Source organism: Haliotis asinina, chromosome 9 (genome assembly GCF_037392515.1).
Source record: "Haliotis asinina isolate JCU_RB_2024 chromosome 9, JCU_Hal_asi_v2, whole genome shotgun sequence".
NCBI classification, from domain to species: domain Eukaryota; kingdom Metazoa; phylum Mollusca; class Gastropoda; order Lepetellida; family Haliotidae; genus Haliotis; species Haliotis asinina.
In genome coordinates, this window is record NC_090288.1 from 18,508,686 (window position 1) to 18,523,037 (window position 14,352).

A 14,352-nucleotide genomic window follows, 5' to 3' on the forward strand; every position below is an offset into this window, starting at 1 on the left:
AGATGCCTACACAATCCAGTCATGATCTCTTTAACAAGTTGCCTGCACAATCCAGTCATGATCTCTGAACAAGATGCATACACAATACAGTCATGATCTCTGAACAAGATGCATACACAATACAGTCATGATCTCTGAACAAGATGCCTACACAACCCAGTCAGGATCTCTTTAACAAGTTGCCTACACAACCCAGTCATGATTTCTTTAACAAGTTGCCTACACAATCCAGTCATGATCTCTTTAACAAGTTGCATACACAATCCAGTCATGATCTCTGAACAAGATGCCTACACATTCCAGTCATGATTTCTGGACAATATGCACACACAATGCTGTCTAGGCTAAAATGTCATCTTTTCACGAATATGATTGGCAGCTGTTGAAAGAAAAAATGTCCACAACAGAGTCCTTAATCTTAAAATTAACAATGTTTCGAGGATATAATTAAACAAATCAAATGAACTGAAGAATAAAATCAACAACAATGCACGTAAAAGTTGTCAAACGTAACTGTAACTGACAATTTCCCTCTTTGTTGTGTGATCGTGTAGTGTAATTCAAGTGACATCTCATTTTTCGTCGCTTCAAGCTTTATGCTCAGACATATGTTTAATGCTAAAACAAATGCATAAAAACCTTCTTGTCACAGGTCATAACGAAGCACGCCACATCCTCTAAGTTCCATAATTTACATATTGGTGGTGATTTTCGTCTTCATTTACGAGGACAATTATCTGATTGGCTGACTTTTGTCACATGTCTGATTTTGACCAATCACGATCCTTTTAGCAGACTTTGGAGAAAAAAGTGCTTCTTACAAGGGTACAGTGATATTGTTGATGTTCAGAACGTTTGAACGATACCCACCATCAAACATATCTCCTCGCATGTTATTCATAGGAAGCTTCCAAAACCAAGGTATTTCACACAGTTGCATGACATTACCGGATCAGATTGCCACTGATATTGGGAAATACACGAAAAATACATATTTTTACAACAAATTATCGACTGTGTAAAAATGAAAACATAAAAAAGTGAAGGGGATATCATAACATGTTACCAATACATAAATATCGTCTCAGGTTTTGCTTTGTGGTTTATCTTGACATATACACGTGTAAGTCTGTATTTTCATTAAAAATTACCTTAGCTGTAGTCGAATTACTTGAATAATATGATAAACAGCAGGATTAGACCTTTCAAATGGTGTACGCTGTGTAGTGGTAATAATGATTTACAAGCTGACATTGTCAATGGAATGGGGTATGCAAATTATTTGAGACTGTCAATTGTCTTGTTTTGTTCACCCCCTTCTATATGTGATTGGATAATGTGAACAAAGCTTTACAGCCTGTAACATTGAATTTGGTATCAATTCTTATTTGGTATCATTTCTTATTTGGGTGAAATGGTTTTATATTAAAACATGGATTCATTGTGAACTGTATTTTTATAGCATAAAATAATTATTAAAATTAAGAAGTTTTAAAATGTACTATACAATGAATTTAGCATTTGTATTTTGAAAGTATATATAATATGTGAATGAGGTGGCTCTGTGTCTGTTGCATGTCTTGGTTTAATTGGTTTTAAAAAATCATTTAAAAAGAAGTCCCTACCTACCTATCCTACGTAACAGGAACCAAAGGACTGTATTGACCATACACAATCCAGACATGATAGCGTAAAGACTAAAGATGATTTCCACACAACAGTCACACTCATGGTAACACTAAACATGAGGTCCACACGACACTCACACTCATGGTAACACTACACATGATGCCCACACATCACTCACACTCGTGGTAACTGCTGTAACTATGGATAAATCATGGTCATTTTAAGGACACTTTGCTGTATTCATGTTTTCTTTTGTGTGTGTGTGTGTGCTAAAGCTTAGTAAGTAGGTGCCGACTGATTTCCGTCTGTATTTTTTTCCACACGAGCCCCGGCTGCAGGACAGAGCGTCAGACGCTAGTCCATGACGTAACGTGTCACTCCTAATAATTAAAGTGTTTTGTCTGAGAAGATACTGTTTGTTCCACTCGGACACCACAGTAACACTAAACTTGATGTCCACACAGCACTCACACTCATGGTGACACTAAACATTATGTACACACAACACTCAAGCTCATGGTAACACTACACATGATGTCCACACATCATTCACACTCATGGTAACACTAAACATGAAATCGACACCACACTCACACTCACAGTAACTCTAAACATGAGGTCCACACAATACTCACACTCATGATCCATTGTTACTCTGGCATCAAAGTTGACGGGCGTAAAGCTGCCATGCTGCTCCTTAATGACCCAGTACACATCAGGAGGGGGGATACTCTCAGGGGGTATGCAATTCAAGGTAAGCGACTCCCCCAAATATGGTGTGTAAGTTGTGTCCATTTCCACATTAAAATCTTTCAGCTTTGCCTCACGCAAATAGATGTTGATGGTTGCTGACTTTCCATAATCATTCTCAGCAAAACACTGCAAAATGCCTTCATCTTTGTCTTCTGTTCTGTTGATGACGATGGTTCCAACATTAGGGAGCTGGACCGTACGGTCATCATTACCACTTGGGTTGAATTGAAGTCCATTCTTTTCCCATGTATATCTGAAAACAATATCAGTTAAACTGCAGCAACTACTGGATCTCATTTTTCAAAATTACTTGTTACCAACAGTTACTTCATATTGTAGGTTTAAGAACAATATTGTTAATTAACATTGATGATCATTTTTATCCCCCCGGCATGTAATGCAGGGGGATATAGTCGATACCTCGTTCGTTAATCCGTCCGTCCATCCATCTATCCCTAATCATTTTGTTTTCGGAGCATAACTCAGAAACCGTTCAATATTTTTAGACAAAACGTGATAGATATTATAATCTCAACCTATAGTTGTGCCTTTTGCATTTTTTGCATTTCTATTTTATTTATTTTATTTATTTATTTATTTTTTGACTTGTTTGGTTTATCAATGGAACATTTTGGTCTAATGGTGGGGTGGGCTTCTTTTCCGGGGCAGACCTCAAAAACCATTCAGGATTTTTCTGCAAAAAGTGGTAGATATGTGTGGCAGACCTCAAAGTGGTGCCATTTGCTATTTACAGGTTTTTGTGATTTTTGTGAAACGATTCAGACTTTGTCTCAAAGGTGAGAGGTGTGTTTCATTTCCGGAGCAGAACTCAAAAACTTCTTAATATCTGTCAGTGTAACTTGGCAGATATGTGTGGCAGACCCCAACGTGGTGCCTTTTGCTATTTACAGGTTTTTCTGATATATTATTTTCTGGGTTTCCATGGAAACGTTTAGGACTTAGTCTCAAAATGAAGGGATGGGCTTCGTTTCCAGAGCAGAACTCCGTTCAATATTTTTCTGCAAAACTTGGTAGATATGTCAATTGGAACCTTAAGTGGTGCCTTTTGCTATTTACAGGTTTTTGTGATTTATTATTTTCTGGGTTTCCATGGAAACGTTTCGGACTTAGCATCAAAAATGAGAGGTGTGTATGATTTCCGGAGCAGAACTCAAAAACTTAATATCTGTCAGTGTTACTTCGTAGATATGTGTGGCAGACCACAAATTATGCCTTTTGTGATTTATTATTTTCTCGGTTCCATAAACACGTTGCGGACTTTGTTTCCAGTGCACAACTCGAAAACCATTTCATATCTTTCAAAAGATCTTGGCAGATCTTGAAATGGTAACGTTTTCTGATTACAGATATTTGGCATATATATTTTTCATGAATTGCATAAAAACAATTCAGACTTGGTCTGAAAACACAATAGGTAACTGTCAGATGATTTGTCCTTTCAAATATTTGTGGCCCGTGGGGATATGTCATCATCTGATGACTTTGTTTTTATATTTATGGCATTACCATGGGAGAGAAAGAGAGAAACACTTACAGCATCACCAAACCACTGAGGCATGGGCAAGGAGGGATAACACAGAGCCAATCGAAAAACGTTATTGGCAAAGTCATAAAATGATACGCATACTCAGAAGCAATTGAAGTTATGTGGAGCAAGTTCATAAAAAAGTTCGCCGGAGTTTAAGCAACTCAACAACAAAGTTGATGGTGTTAAACAGGACATAGCAGATAAATTCCAACTTTTTGTCGGATTCAGTAGATGTGGTTAAGTCTAGTGTTGATGTACTTTCAAGCAAATGCCTAAATGTTGGAGATGATTCTTAAACAGAATTTGTCTAACTTATATGATAAACTTGACTCCATAGAAGATCAGAGCCGGCGAAATAACGAGTTATTTCATGGTATTCCGAAGACTAAAGCAAATGAAAGTTGGCAAGACTGTGAAAACTGTGTCCGAGATATAATGCGATTAAAAATGGAAATTGATGATATAGGCATCACTATTGAGCGAGCTCACAGAGTCAATTGTGGGAACTCTATTATCGTCAAATTTCTCAGTTATTGTGATCGGGAACTTGTTATAAGCAAGGCTAGGTCATTGAGAGTTTCTGGAATTGGTCTGTCTGAGGATATTTCAGTGGCAGTCAGGTCTAAAAGGAAGAAGCTAAAGTCAGTCATGGATGCTGAGTGGTAGGAGAAGAGGAAAAGACGTTTGAGGTTTGAAGATGGTGAGGTTGTAACATGGAACCTGGAGATGGACTCGGCTGTATACATCAGTCATAACACAGAGAGAACATAGGGGCGTGCCCCACCCCCTAACTTGTTGAGGCAAGTGCGACAGTCAATCAAGGAGAAGCGCCGGGTCAAGATCAGACGTGGTATTCTTCTACATCATGACAATGCTCCAGTACACAAATCTCGCGTTGCAGCCGCTGCTGTCCAGGGATGCAGGTACGAAATCTTACCGCATCCCCCCTACTCTCCAGACCTGGCACCAAGTGATTACCATCTATTCCCAAATCTCAAGAAACACTTGCGTGGTCGTAGATTTCAGGATGATAATGAGCTTATTGCAGCTACTGAGGCTTGGTTTGAGGACCAAAATGGCGCCTTCTACAGAGATAGCATCAGCGCCTGGCAGAAAAGATGGAAGTGTCTTGACTCACAAGGGGACTATGTTGAAAAATAAATGTTGTTTATCCCAATATTTTGTGTTTTTCTATGCAAGGCTTAAAACTTATTGACATCCCCTCGTATGGAGCAACTGCGTTGAACATGATATTGATAATGTTTTCCCAAAATTATAATTGTTACTTAAATTTCAGGACTTATAATAATCGAGGAGGTCTTGGAGTGTTAGTACCAAAGTGGCTTAGTATTAGCATTGTTAAAGTATATCTGAGTTATAGTGACTGTATCTTCATTGTACTTGATTCTCAGGTTTAGGTCGGGAACTTATTCTGGGTTTTGTGTATGTGCACCCTGAGAACTCTTCAGTGGCTAGTGATAGACGTGACTTTAAGGGTATACAATATATACATAAAGCTATCATTGAACTTTGATCAAAACATAATGACTGTCACATTCTCTTGAGTGGCGACTTTAACGCATGTACTGGGCAGCTGATAGATTATGCTGTAAGAGAATCCAGTGAACATATATCAGAGCTGAACGATGTTGATGACGTCATTGATGACTTCGATGTACCACGTTCATCACGTGACAAGGAGATTAACGACTATGGGAAGGATCTGATCAACCTGTTTTGCTCACACGGGATCCGTATTTTGAGCGGGCGGTCAGTCAGCGACCCGTATGGTGCTTTTACCTGTTATGTAAACAATGGTGCCAGTCTTGTGGACTATGTGTTGTGCTCCACGGATTTATTCACCAGTGTTACCGACTTCACTGTTAAAACTAGAGTGGAGTCTGGTCACTTCCCAGTCATATGTGAACTAAAATTTATGGATTATCACTTTGATTCACCAGACTCAGTTAACACCTCACGTGTATCTAGATTAGTGTGGCGCCCAACACTCTCTGATGCTTTTCGTCGGACACTACAGAATGTGTTGAGCGATATTCCAGTGGATGACTTTACTAACATTGCATGTGAAAACACCTCACTTGCCGCCAGTAAACTGACAGAGTATATTGTGACAGCAGCCCAGAGCTGTGGTATGACATTTAGTAAAAACAGTAACATTGTCAGGCGTTCTACTGTGACAAATATGTTCTTCTGGATAGAATCGACAAACTGGCGATTTTGGACTTCTGACCTTGTTTCATACAGCAAGAGACAAATTTCGCGAATTATGTCACCATAAAAAAGAACTCTATTATTCCAATGTCACTAGTGACTTGCTATTGCAATGTAACAGTACAAACGCTAAATCATTTTGGTCTTGCGTAAAAAGTTTTAATAAGAACTTTATGTACTTGTCACCTACCATTAAATGCTCGTCATTGGTTGTTTATTTCCATTCTGTTCTTAATATACAAGATAGGGTTGTTGACAACGAATTCATGACTTTTATGAAAGAATATATTACTTGTCATGATACCATGTCCGCTAATTGTGGTGCTTGTAATGATGATGAATTTAGTAATCTATTAAACAGAGATTTCATCCAAATGGAACTTGATCGAGCTGTATATGATCTTAAGCTCAGGAAAAGTGCAGGTCCTGATGGCGTTCCACCAGAAGTGTTTAAACATAATCAGGATTTACTCTCTTCATATTTGCTGGTTCTATTCAATAACATTTTCAAATGTGGCAATTTTCCAGCACAGTGGTGTAAAAGTATGATTTTTCCATTACATAAGAAGAGTAGCCAACACGATGTAAATAATTATTGTGCTTTATCATTGATGGATATTTGTGGGAAACTGTTTACTTCAATTCTTAACAACCGTTTGAAAGATTTTGTTGATTTTATGAATATGTATCCTGAGAGTCAAGGCGGATTTTGCAAAGGGTATTCACCGTGGATAACATGTTTAGTTTGCAAAGTATTATTCAAAAGTATTTGTCAAAGTCTAGAGGTCGATTTTATTGTTTATATGTAGATTTCCGTAAGGCGTTTGATTCTGTTAACAGAGATTTGTGTATTATGTTCTATTATCTCACACTATTCACGATCGCATGCTTAATATCATAAGGGATATATATTCTAAGACAAGGGCCAGTGTTAAAGCGTCTCAGACATCCGTTACTGATTATTTTGATTCATTTAGTGGGGTTAGACAGGGTCGTATTTTAAGTCCATTGTTGTTCTCATTATTTGTAAATCAGCTTCATGGTGAAATGGAGAGCTTAGATAGGGGTATCTTTCTGGGTCCAGAGTTTCTGGAGCTATATTTATTGTTGTACGCAGATGATTTATGTCTATTTTCAGACAGTGTTATTGGTTTGCAGAGGAAGGTTAATTTGTTGGTTAAATTTTGTCATAGATGGGGAGTGACTGTTAATTTTGACAAGACAGAAATTATAGTGTTCAGAAATGGTGTTAAACTTCGCAAAAACGAAGCTTGGTTGTATAAGGATCAAAGGTTGAAGATTTCAACCTATTATAATTATTTGGGTTTATTATTTTCCAGGAGGCTTTCATGGTCAAAGGCTGTCGACAATTGTTGAATTAAACTTCTTACTTTTAAACTTAAGAATATCTCTCCAGTAGTTATGTTCAAAATGGTCAATGTACAGATTAAACCAATCATATTATACGGGGGTTGGCTGAAAAGTTCTCAGTCTGAGTGGTTTTTCCCCACCAGGTAGAGACAGGTGTTTGCCACCAATGAGGACAATCATTTAGTGAATCATAGACACAAGAACTACAAACGTACTAATAGTTTTATCTCAACTACAGCTCTTTTGGTAAACCTACCCTCTGAAATCATCAAAAATGGACAAAACTGAATACAGGGCAGTCATCAAGTACTTGCAAAAGAAAGGGATGTCCCCAACACAGATATATGCTGACATGGTCTCCACTCTAGGGGATGATGCTCAATCATTTTCCACAGTAAAGAAGTGGGCTGCAGAATTTAAGCGTGGCAGACAAAGCCTTGATGATGACCCACGCTCAGGAAGGCCTTCAGCAGCAACCACTCCAGAAAACATCACGCGAGTGCTCGATATGTTGATGGATGATCAACGATTGACTAATCCACATATTGCTAGTGTAGTGGGCATCTCTCATGAGGGTGTTGAGCATATTAACACCAACGAATTAGGAATGACTAAAGTTTCTGCAAGATGGGTGTCAAAGCTCTTGACAGCAGAACAGAAACGTGTCAGGTTCCAGACGTCCCTTGACAATTTGCGTCGTTTTGAAGCAGATCCCAATGATTTTGTGGCACGATTTGTAACCATGGATGAGACCTGGATACATCACTTTCAACCAGAAGCAAAACTATAGTCAAAACAGTGGAAGCATCCTGATTTACCAGCTCCGAAGAAAGCCAAGTCTGTTCCTTCAGCTGGAAAGGTGATGGCATCAGTCTTTTGGGATTCCAGGGGTATTCTGCTCATTGATTATCTTGAAAAAGGTCAAACTATCAACGGCAGATACTATGGTGATCTACTGAACCAGTTGCGAGAAGCAATCAAAGCCAAACGACGAGGGATGATCACTAAAGGTGTCCTCTTCCACCAAGACAATGTGCCTGTTCACAAATCGGTGGTGGCCATGTCAACAATCCGCGATTGTGGCTTTGAACTCATTGACCATTCTCCTTATTCACCTGATTTGGCTCCTTCTGACCTCCACCTGTTCCCCAAAATGAAAAAGGAACTCGCCGGTCGCCATTTTGCAAGTAATGATGACGTCATTTCCGCTGTGACTGATTTTTTTTAGGGTAGCTGAAGAAGATTTCTTCCTGACCGGGATTCGGGCCTTGCAGCATCGCTGGCAAAAGTGTGTGAACTTGGAAGGGGAATATGTAGAAAAATAAATTACAAACGTGGACTTACAGTGAGGCTTAGAACTTTTCAGCCAACCCTCGTATGCTTCTGAAATTTGTGGGTATCAAAAATGGTGATCAGTTGAGCAATTCCATACTAGGTTTTGCAAGTTTGTTTTGGGCCTGATTCATAAAGGTAGTAATGTTGCTGTTTTACCAGACTGTGGTAGAAATTATATATATGTTGAATCTTTGTTTAATGTTATAAAATATTGGATAAGATTGCTTTAAATGCCAGTGGATAGATATCCTAAGCAGTGCTATCTCATGATGTATAATTTAGATAAACCTGGGTTTATCATGATAGGAATATTTTGTTTTCTTATGGATTCGGTTTTGCACGGGAGAATCAAGGAGTTGGATTTAAAGATGTGTTTGTACACAATTTTAAGGAAAGGATAAGAAACTGTCATGCTCAATCAGTTATGGCTGATATACTTGTATATTCAGCATTACATTTATACGCTTAACTTAAAACTGTCTTCTGATTAAAAAAGTTACCTTGTAAGCATAAAATCAAAGGAACCAAGACGCAGGATTACGTTGCTGAGACTAGGTGAATTACCTATCTATCTATCTATCTATCTATCTATCTATCTATCTATCTATCTATCTATCTAAGAATATTGGCCGATTTGATGGTATTCCTCGTCAATTTCGCTTTTGTCATGTATGTCATTCAGATTATATGGAAGATGAATTTCACTTCCCTTATAAATGTCGATTGTATAATGATATAAGAGTTAAACACTTTGATAATATCCCTTTGTACATAAATGAGGACATCATGATCCATAATTTCCAAAGTAAGAATCAGTCTGTTTTGATCTCCATTTAAAATTTTGTAAAAGAAGATAGATTTGTGACATAATTACAGGCATGCAACTCTAAGCATCATTTTGTGTATATTATTCTGTACGTGGGCTAACAGCCTTATTAGTAAATAAAGGAATTGAATTGAATAAATTGACAGAAGTAAGTCCCACCCCTCAACCATCGAATAGGAAGGAAAGTATGGGTACGGCTTGACTAATTCCCTGAAAGAAACCCAAACCAGCGAAGCCTGGTGTGAGGGTGTAAACAACAGGAATAACGCAACACAGAGTTAAGACCAAGCAAACAATAAAAAAACGCCAACAGTATAAAACCACCACCAGTAACATGGGGATTTTATATTTAAACCCATCACCAGAGAATAAATAATCGTTATCTCAAAAGCTCATTCAGCGAGAGAATCACGACTCTGCCCACTGCGGAGAACTGTTGGACCAAACCGAGCATGCTCCCGTGAGTGTTTGTCCAGCTGATAGTGGCGGATGAATATACTCGGTTGGCTCCAAATAGCTGTTGAGCAGATCTCCTCAATGGGCAGTGCAGCGTCCTAAGCCTGCGATGTAGCCACTGCCCTAAACGAATGAGCCTTTAATCCGTCGGGAATTGTTAATCCTTTATGAGTGTAACTCATACAAATGGCAGAGACAAGCCACCTAGAAATGGTTTGCTAGTTCGCCAGAAGGCCAGCCCTCCCACCGTCATAACAGCAGAATAGCTGATTATCTCTCTTGACACCAGCAGTTTGTTTGATATAAGCCTTGAGTGTCTAAGCATGTCTCACGTCTTACATGGAAGTTGCCGGCTATCTTAGGACAGTGATCAAATACTGACGTTGTCCTTATGAAAGACAGTGAGAGCAGGATCTGCAGACATTGCATGGATGTCGCCTTCCTGCCTGAAAGACATTATCGCCACAAGAAAGGTAGCATTCCAGGTTAACTGCTGGAGTGTGAGACGACAGCTCATGGAAAAGAGGACCGGACAGCCAATCAAGAACATGGCCAAGGCCCATGGGGTATTAATCCGCCGGATAGTCGGACGGATGTGTAAAAGAGTGCACCATTGGCAGGAATATAGAAGGCTAATAAAACCAGAGTAGCCGTGGATAGTAGACGCGGCTAAGCTGGCCTCTAGTCGAGACTGCAGAAACTCCAATACTTCAACTAAAGTATGAACAAAAGGGATCGAGAATCCCCCTACCGACAAACCAGCGCGTATAACAGGGCCATCTATCATCATACTGAACATTTGTCGAATCCCTTTGCAAAGCCAGAATTCTGGGATTCGGGTGCGCCGCGCCGTTCTGGGATGGTAGGTCTGGTTGAAATGGTAATAGTACAGGAGGCTGAGCCAGAAACCTGAGAAGTACCTGTAACCAGGTTTGAGACGACCAAAATTGGAGCTAGGAGCACTAACAGTTAAGCTGGTTGGGTGGCAACCTGCAGGAGGACCTTGGGAATCAAGGGTAGTGGCAGAAATGCCCACAGAAACCTGCCCGTCCGATCAAGGTCGAAAGTGTCTGAGGCGATGGCCCACGGATCTGGTATCCGAGAGCAAAACACTGGTATCTGATTCGTGCCCCTAGAGACAAACAGATCCGCCTGGAATGACCCAAACAACTGGAAGATAATCCTGAATATCTCCTGATTGAGCGTCCACTTGTGTGTGGCCAGAACACATCAAGAGAGCACGTCTGCTTCAATGTTGTCCAACCCGGTAGGCATCACCCGAATATCGAACTCGTCGCACCTTAGCAAAAACTGCCACGCCTCCATCTAAAGAGACGGAAACACCGTAATGCCCTGCTCCAGGATATAGGTCATCGCCATTTGATTGTCCATCTTTAAACAAACCACAAGGCCACAAACCCTCTCCCGAAAATAGTCCAACACTGAACGAACCGCTCCCCATCCTAATACATTGATGTGCAGATGTGCCTGGCTCTATGACCACAGGACTGAGACTGACTCCTCGGCGCTATTATGATAAGGGTACCAGTGAAATCCCTTATCTAACTGGCTTGCTGTTTTGCTTGGGGAAATTAACTCAGCAAAGAGTCCGAAGTCACAAGAAGCTAATTACAATTTTATTAACAAGAAATATAATAACAATGGTGGTCACCAAGAGTTGGTACAACCCTCTGGACTGAGGGCTAGAGTTGGTCTGAGATGGAAGTCTAAACCCTTCTGCTGGACAAATGGAGTTGGAGACTATTTAACTAAACTTGAAACAATAAAAAGGTTGTGGCTCGTTAAAAGATACAAAATGGGTGTGCCCTATAATAGCCAATGAAATACTGAATATAAAGAGTGGGGTGAGACCTATTGGAATAACCAGGCAGAGGGGAGTGCTCTTAATCCTATCTTAAGTGGCATTAATCCCCCTGGCACTTTTACTGTATGCTTTGGCTAGGTCTAAACAAGCCTGTTTTGATGTGTCAAGTATAATTGCTTGGATTACAATAGATGCGCTTCACTGGGTCATGGCTTAATGACCCTAATTAAAAATGTTTGCACAGTGTTGTACTAATGATATGCTTTCTTCAAAGAAGTTCATTAAACTGTATAGACTCAGCTTTTGTCTTAATGAATGGTTTGTATAACAGTGGCATATTAAAGACCTCAGGCTAAGATTTATGTACAAACATCTTTAAACAATGCACATGTAACCCTTGTGGAATTGTAGATCTGTGACATTCGTTTTTGCTTTAAGCTGGTGTCTTTCTCTAAGCTACTACTGATAATGATGGAATTAATATTCTATATGAATATTTTCCTAATGTCTGAATCCTAATGTATAATGGTTGTAATGGTAATGTATGAATTTTGGTATAAATTATTATTCCATGAAAGCGGTGTAGTGATACAGAAGGGGAGCACGCGAAACTGATAACACTTCCCGTCAAAGGCGAACCCGAGGTACTGCATCGGGGTGCATCGGGGCATGCATGTACGCATCCTTGAGCTCGATGGATGTTAACAAATCACCATTTTACTACAGATGAGATCACTGATCACAGTGTCTCCATCTTGAATGTGCGTATCTGAGATTGAGAATCGGTCTGAACCCGCCATTCTTTTTGCTGACCTGGAAATAATGACCCGCTTCTTCCTGTCCCATTGGAACCATCTTGATGGTCGCCTTGTCCAGTAATGACTGGACCTCGGCGTGGAAGACCCCTGCTTTCTCTCGAACAACAGGCACCGGAGTGTGACAGATCCCAGAGAAAAGAGGCAGGCTGTTTTTCCACTGTGGATTTGAAGTGATTTTTTCACATTCCCAGCGAAAAAGGGAAAGTCAACCACTCACAGGGACCTGTTGTAAAAGACAATAAACTCCTGACTGCGCCAGTACACTGAGTGCATTGTCTGGGTTCATCAAGGGTTCCAGAGAAAACTTTACTGCTGGGAAGCTGAGGCTGACTTCCCTTTCCTTGGCCAGGACCGAAAGATATGTGGAAGCCACTACTGGGGCCACGCTAGCAAATGAGGCTGTTCTAATAAGTGTTAGGAGTCCTTACAAGTAGAAAATGCTTCCACGGCCACCCGGATCACAGTGGCTGCACCAGGAAAAAGCGTGAATTGGATCTCTGTGAGCTGTTGCGCTGGGTAGAGACAAGACTCATGCAGAGCCGGGGGGTAGGGGGGGGGTGAACTCGAAACAGTCGAGACAGAGGCAAACCTGTTGCAAAAGAGCAGAATGAACAATGGGGACAGGTCCCTGTAGTAACTGAACCAGCCACCAAATCAGACTCAGAGCCTAGGGTTGGCCCGGTGGTAGACACCGCAGCTAGAGGGTGAACGGCAACCAAGACTGCACTTAGTGCAGAATCACCCCCGGCAGATATCCCCACACCAGAGCCTAAGCCAATGTTGGGGACCCCACTAGCCGTGGTAGCTACAAAAAAAACCACCATCTGAACGGGAGCAAATCTGATCATCGCATCCGAGATAAGGGACTGAACTGAAACCACTTGCTGCTGCAAAAAATTAGAGAATAGTTGTAAAGTTAATGGCTGTGAAGTGGGAGCATTTGGAGGTGAAGGTGCCTCTGAAGTTGAGGGGATAGCCGGTGTGGGAGCTGAAGAACCCCCACCCTTTGCCCGTTTAGACATTTTATCCCTTGAACTAGACGCAGAAGAGGAAAAGGAATTAGAGCCCTTCTTTTTCTCGTTATTATACTACATTTGACACAACCTTTTAACTGCAAGAAAACAGAACCATGCTATGACTAATAACAAGGAGTGTTGACTTTGCAACATAAAATATGCACACAAACAGAAAAATATAATGCATGGGCAATATTTAACTGCAAAAGAAACTTTATTAATGGTAGCATACTGCTAAAATAGCTAGCCTGTATGTGTACTTTAACAGAGGAAAAACGTAAGGAATACGCTAGTAACCATACAAATTTACTCAGATCCGCTTACCAATAATTTGATGAAAGTAAGAAATAGCGGTAAGAAATAGACAAAGAATACTGAAATATAAACACCAAAATACTCCTAATTAGGGTTCACAGAACCAGGAGAAAAGTAAAGGAGACCACGTATACAGCTATCATGCCACATACACTAAGTCAAAAAGCTCTGACAGCATACACTGTTTAGGCTATTGAAAACCCTAGGTAGTGATACACAAAGGAGCC

The 14,352-nt window shown here is 40.2% G+C and overlaps 1 protein-coding gene across 1 annotated transcript in view; it reads right to left on the reverse strand.

The window, feature by feature from the left end:
- Positions 1 to 14,352, reverse strand: part of LOC137297154 (neuroglian-like) — a 52,188-nt gene that overhangs the window by 30,456 nt on the left and 7,380 nt on the right. Inside the window, exon 4 of the mRNA XM_067829170.1 lies at positions 2,265 to 2,635. Coding sequence (XP_067685271.1) covers positions 2,265 to 2,635 — 371 coding nt within the window. The remainder of the gene's footprint in view (positions 1 to 2,264; positions 2,636 to 14,352) is intronic.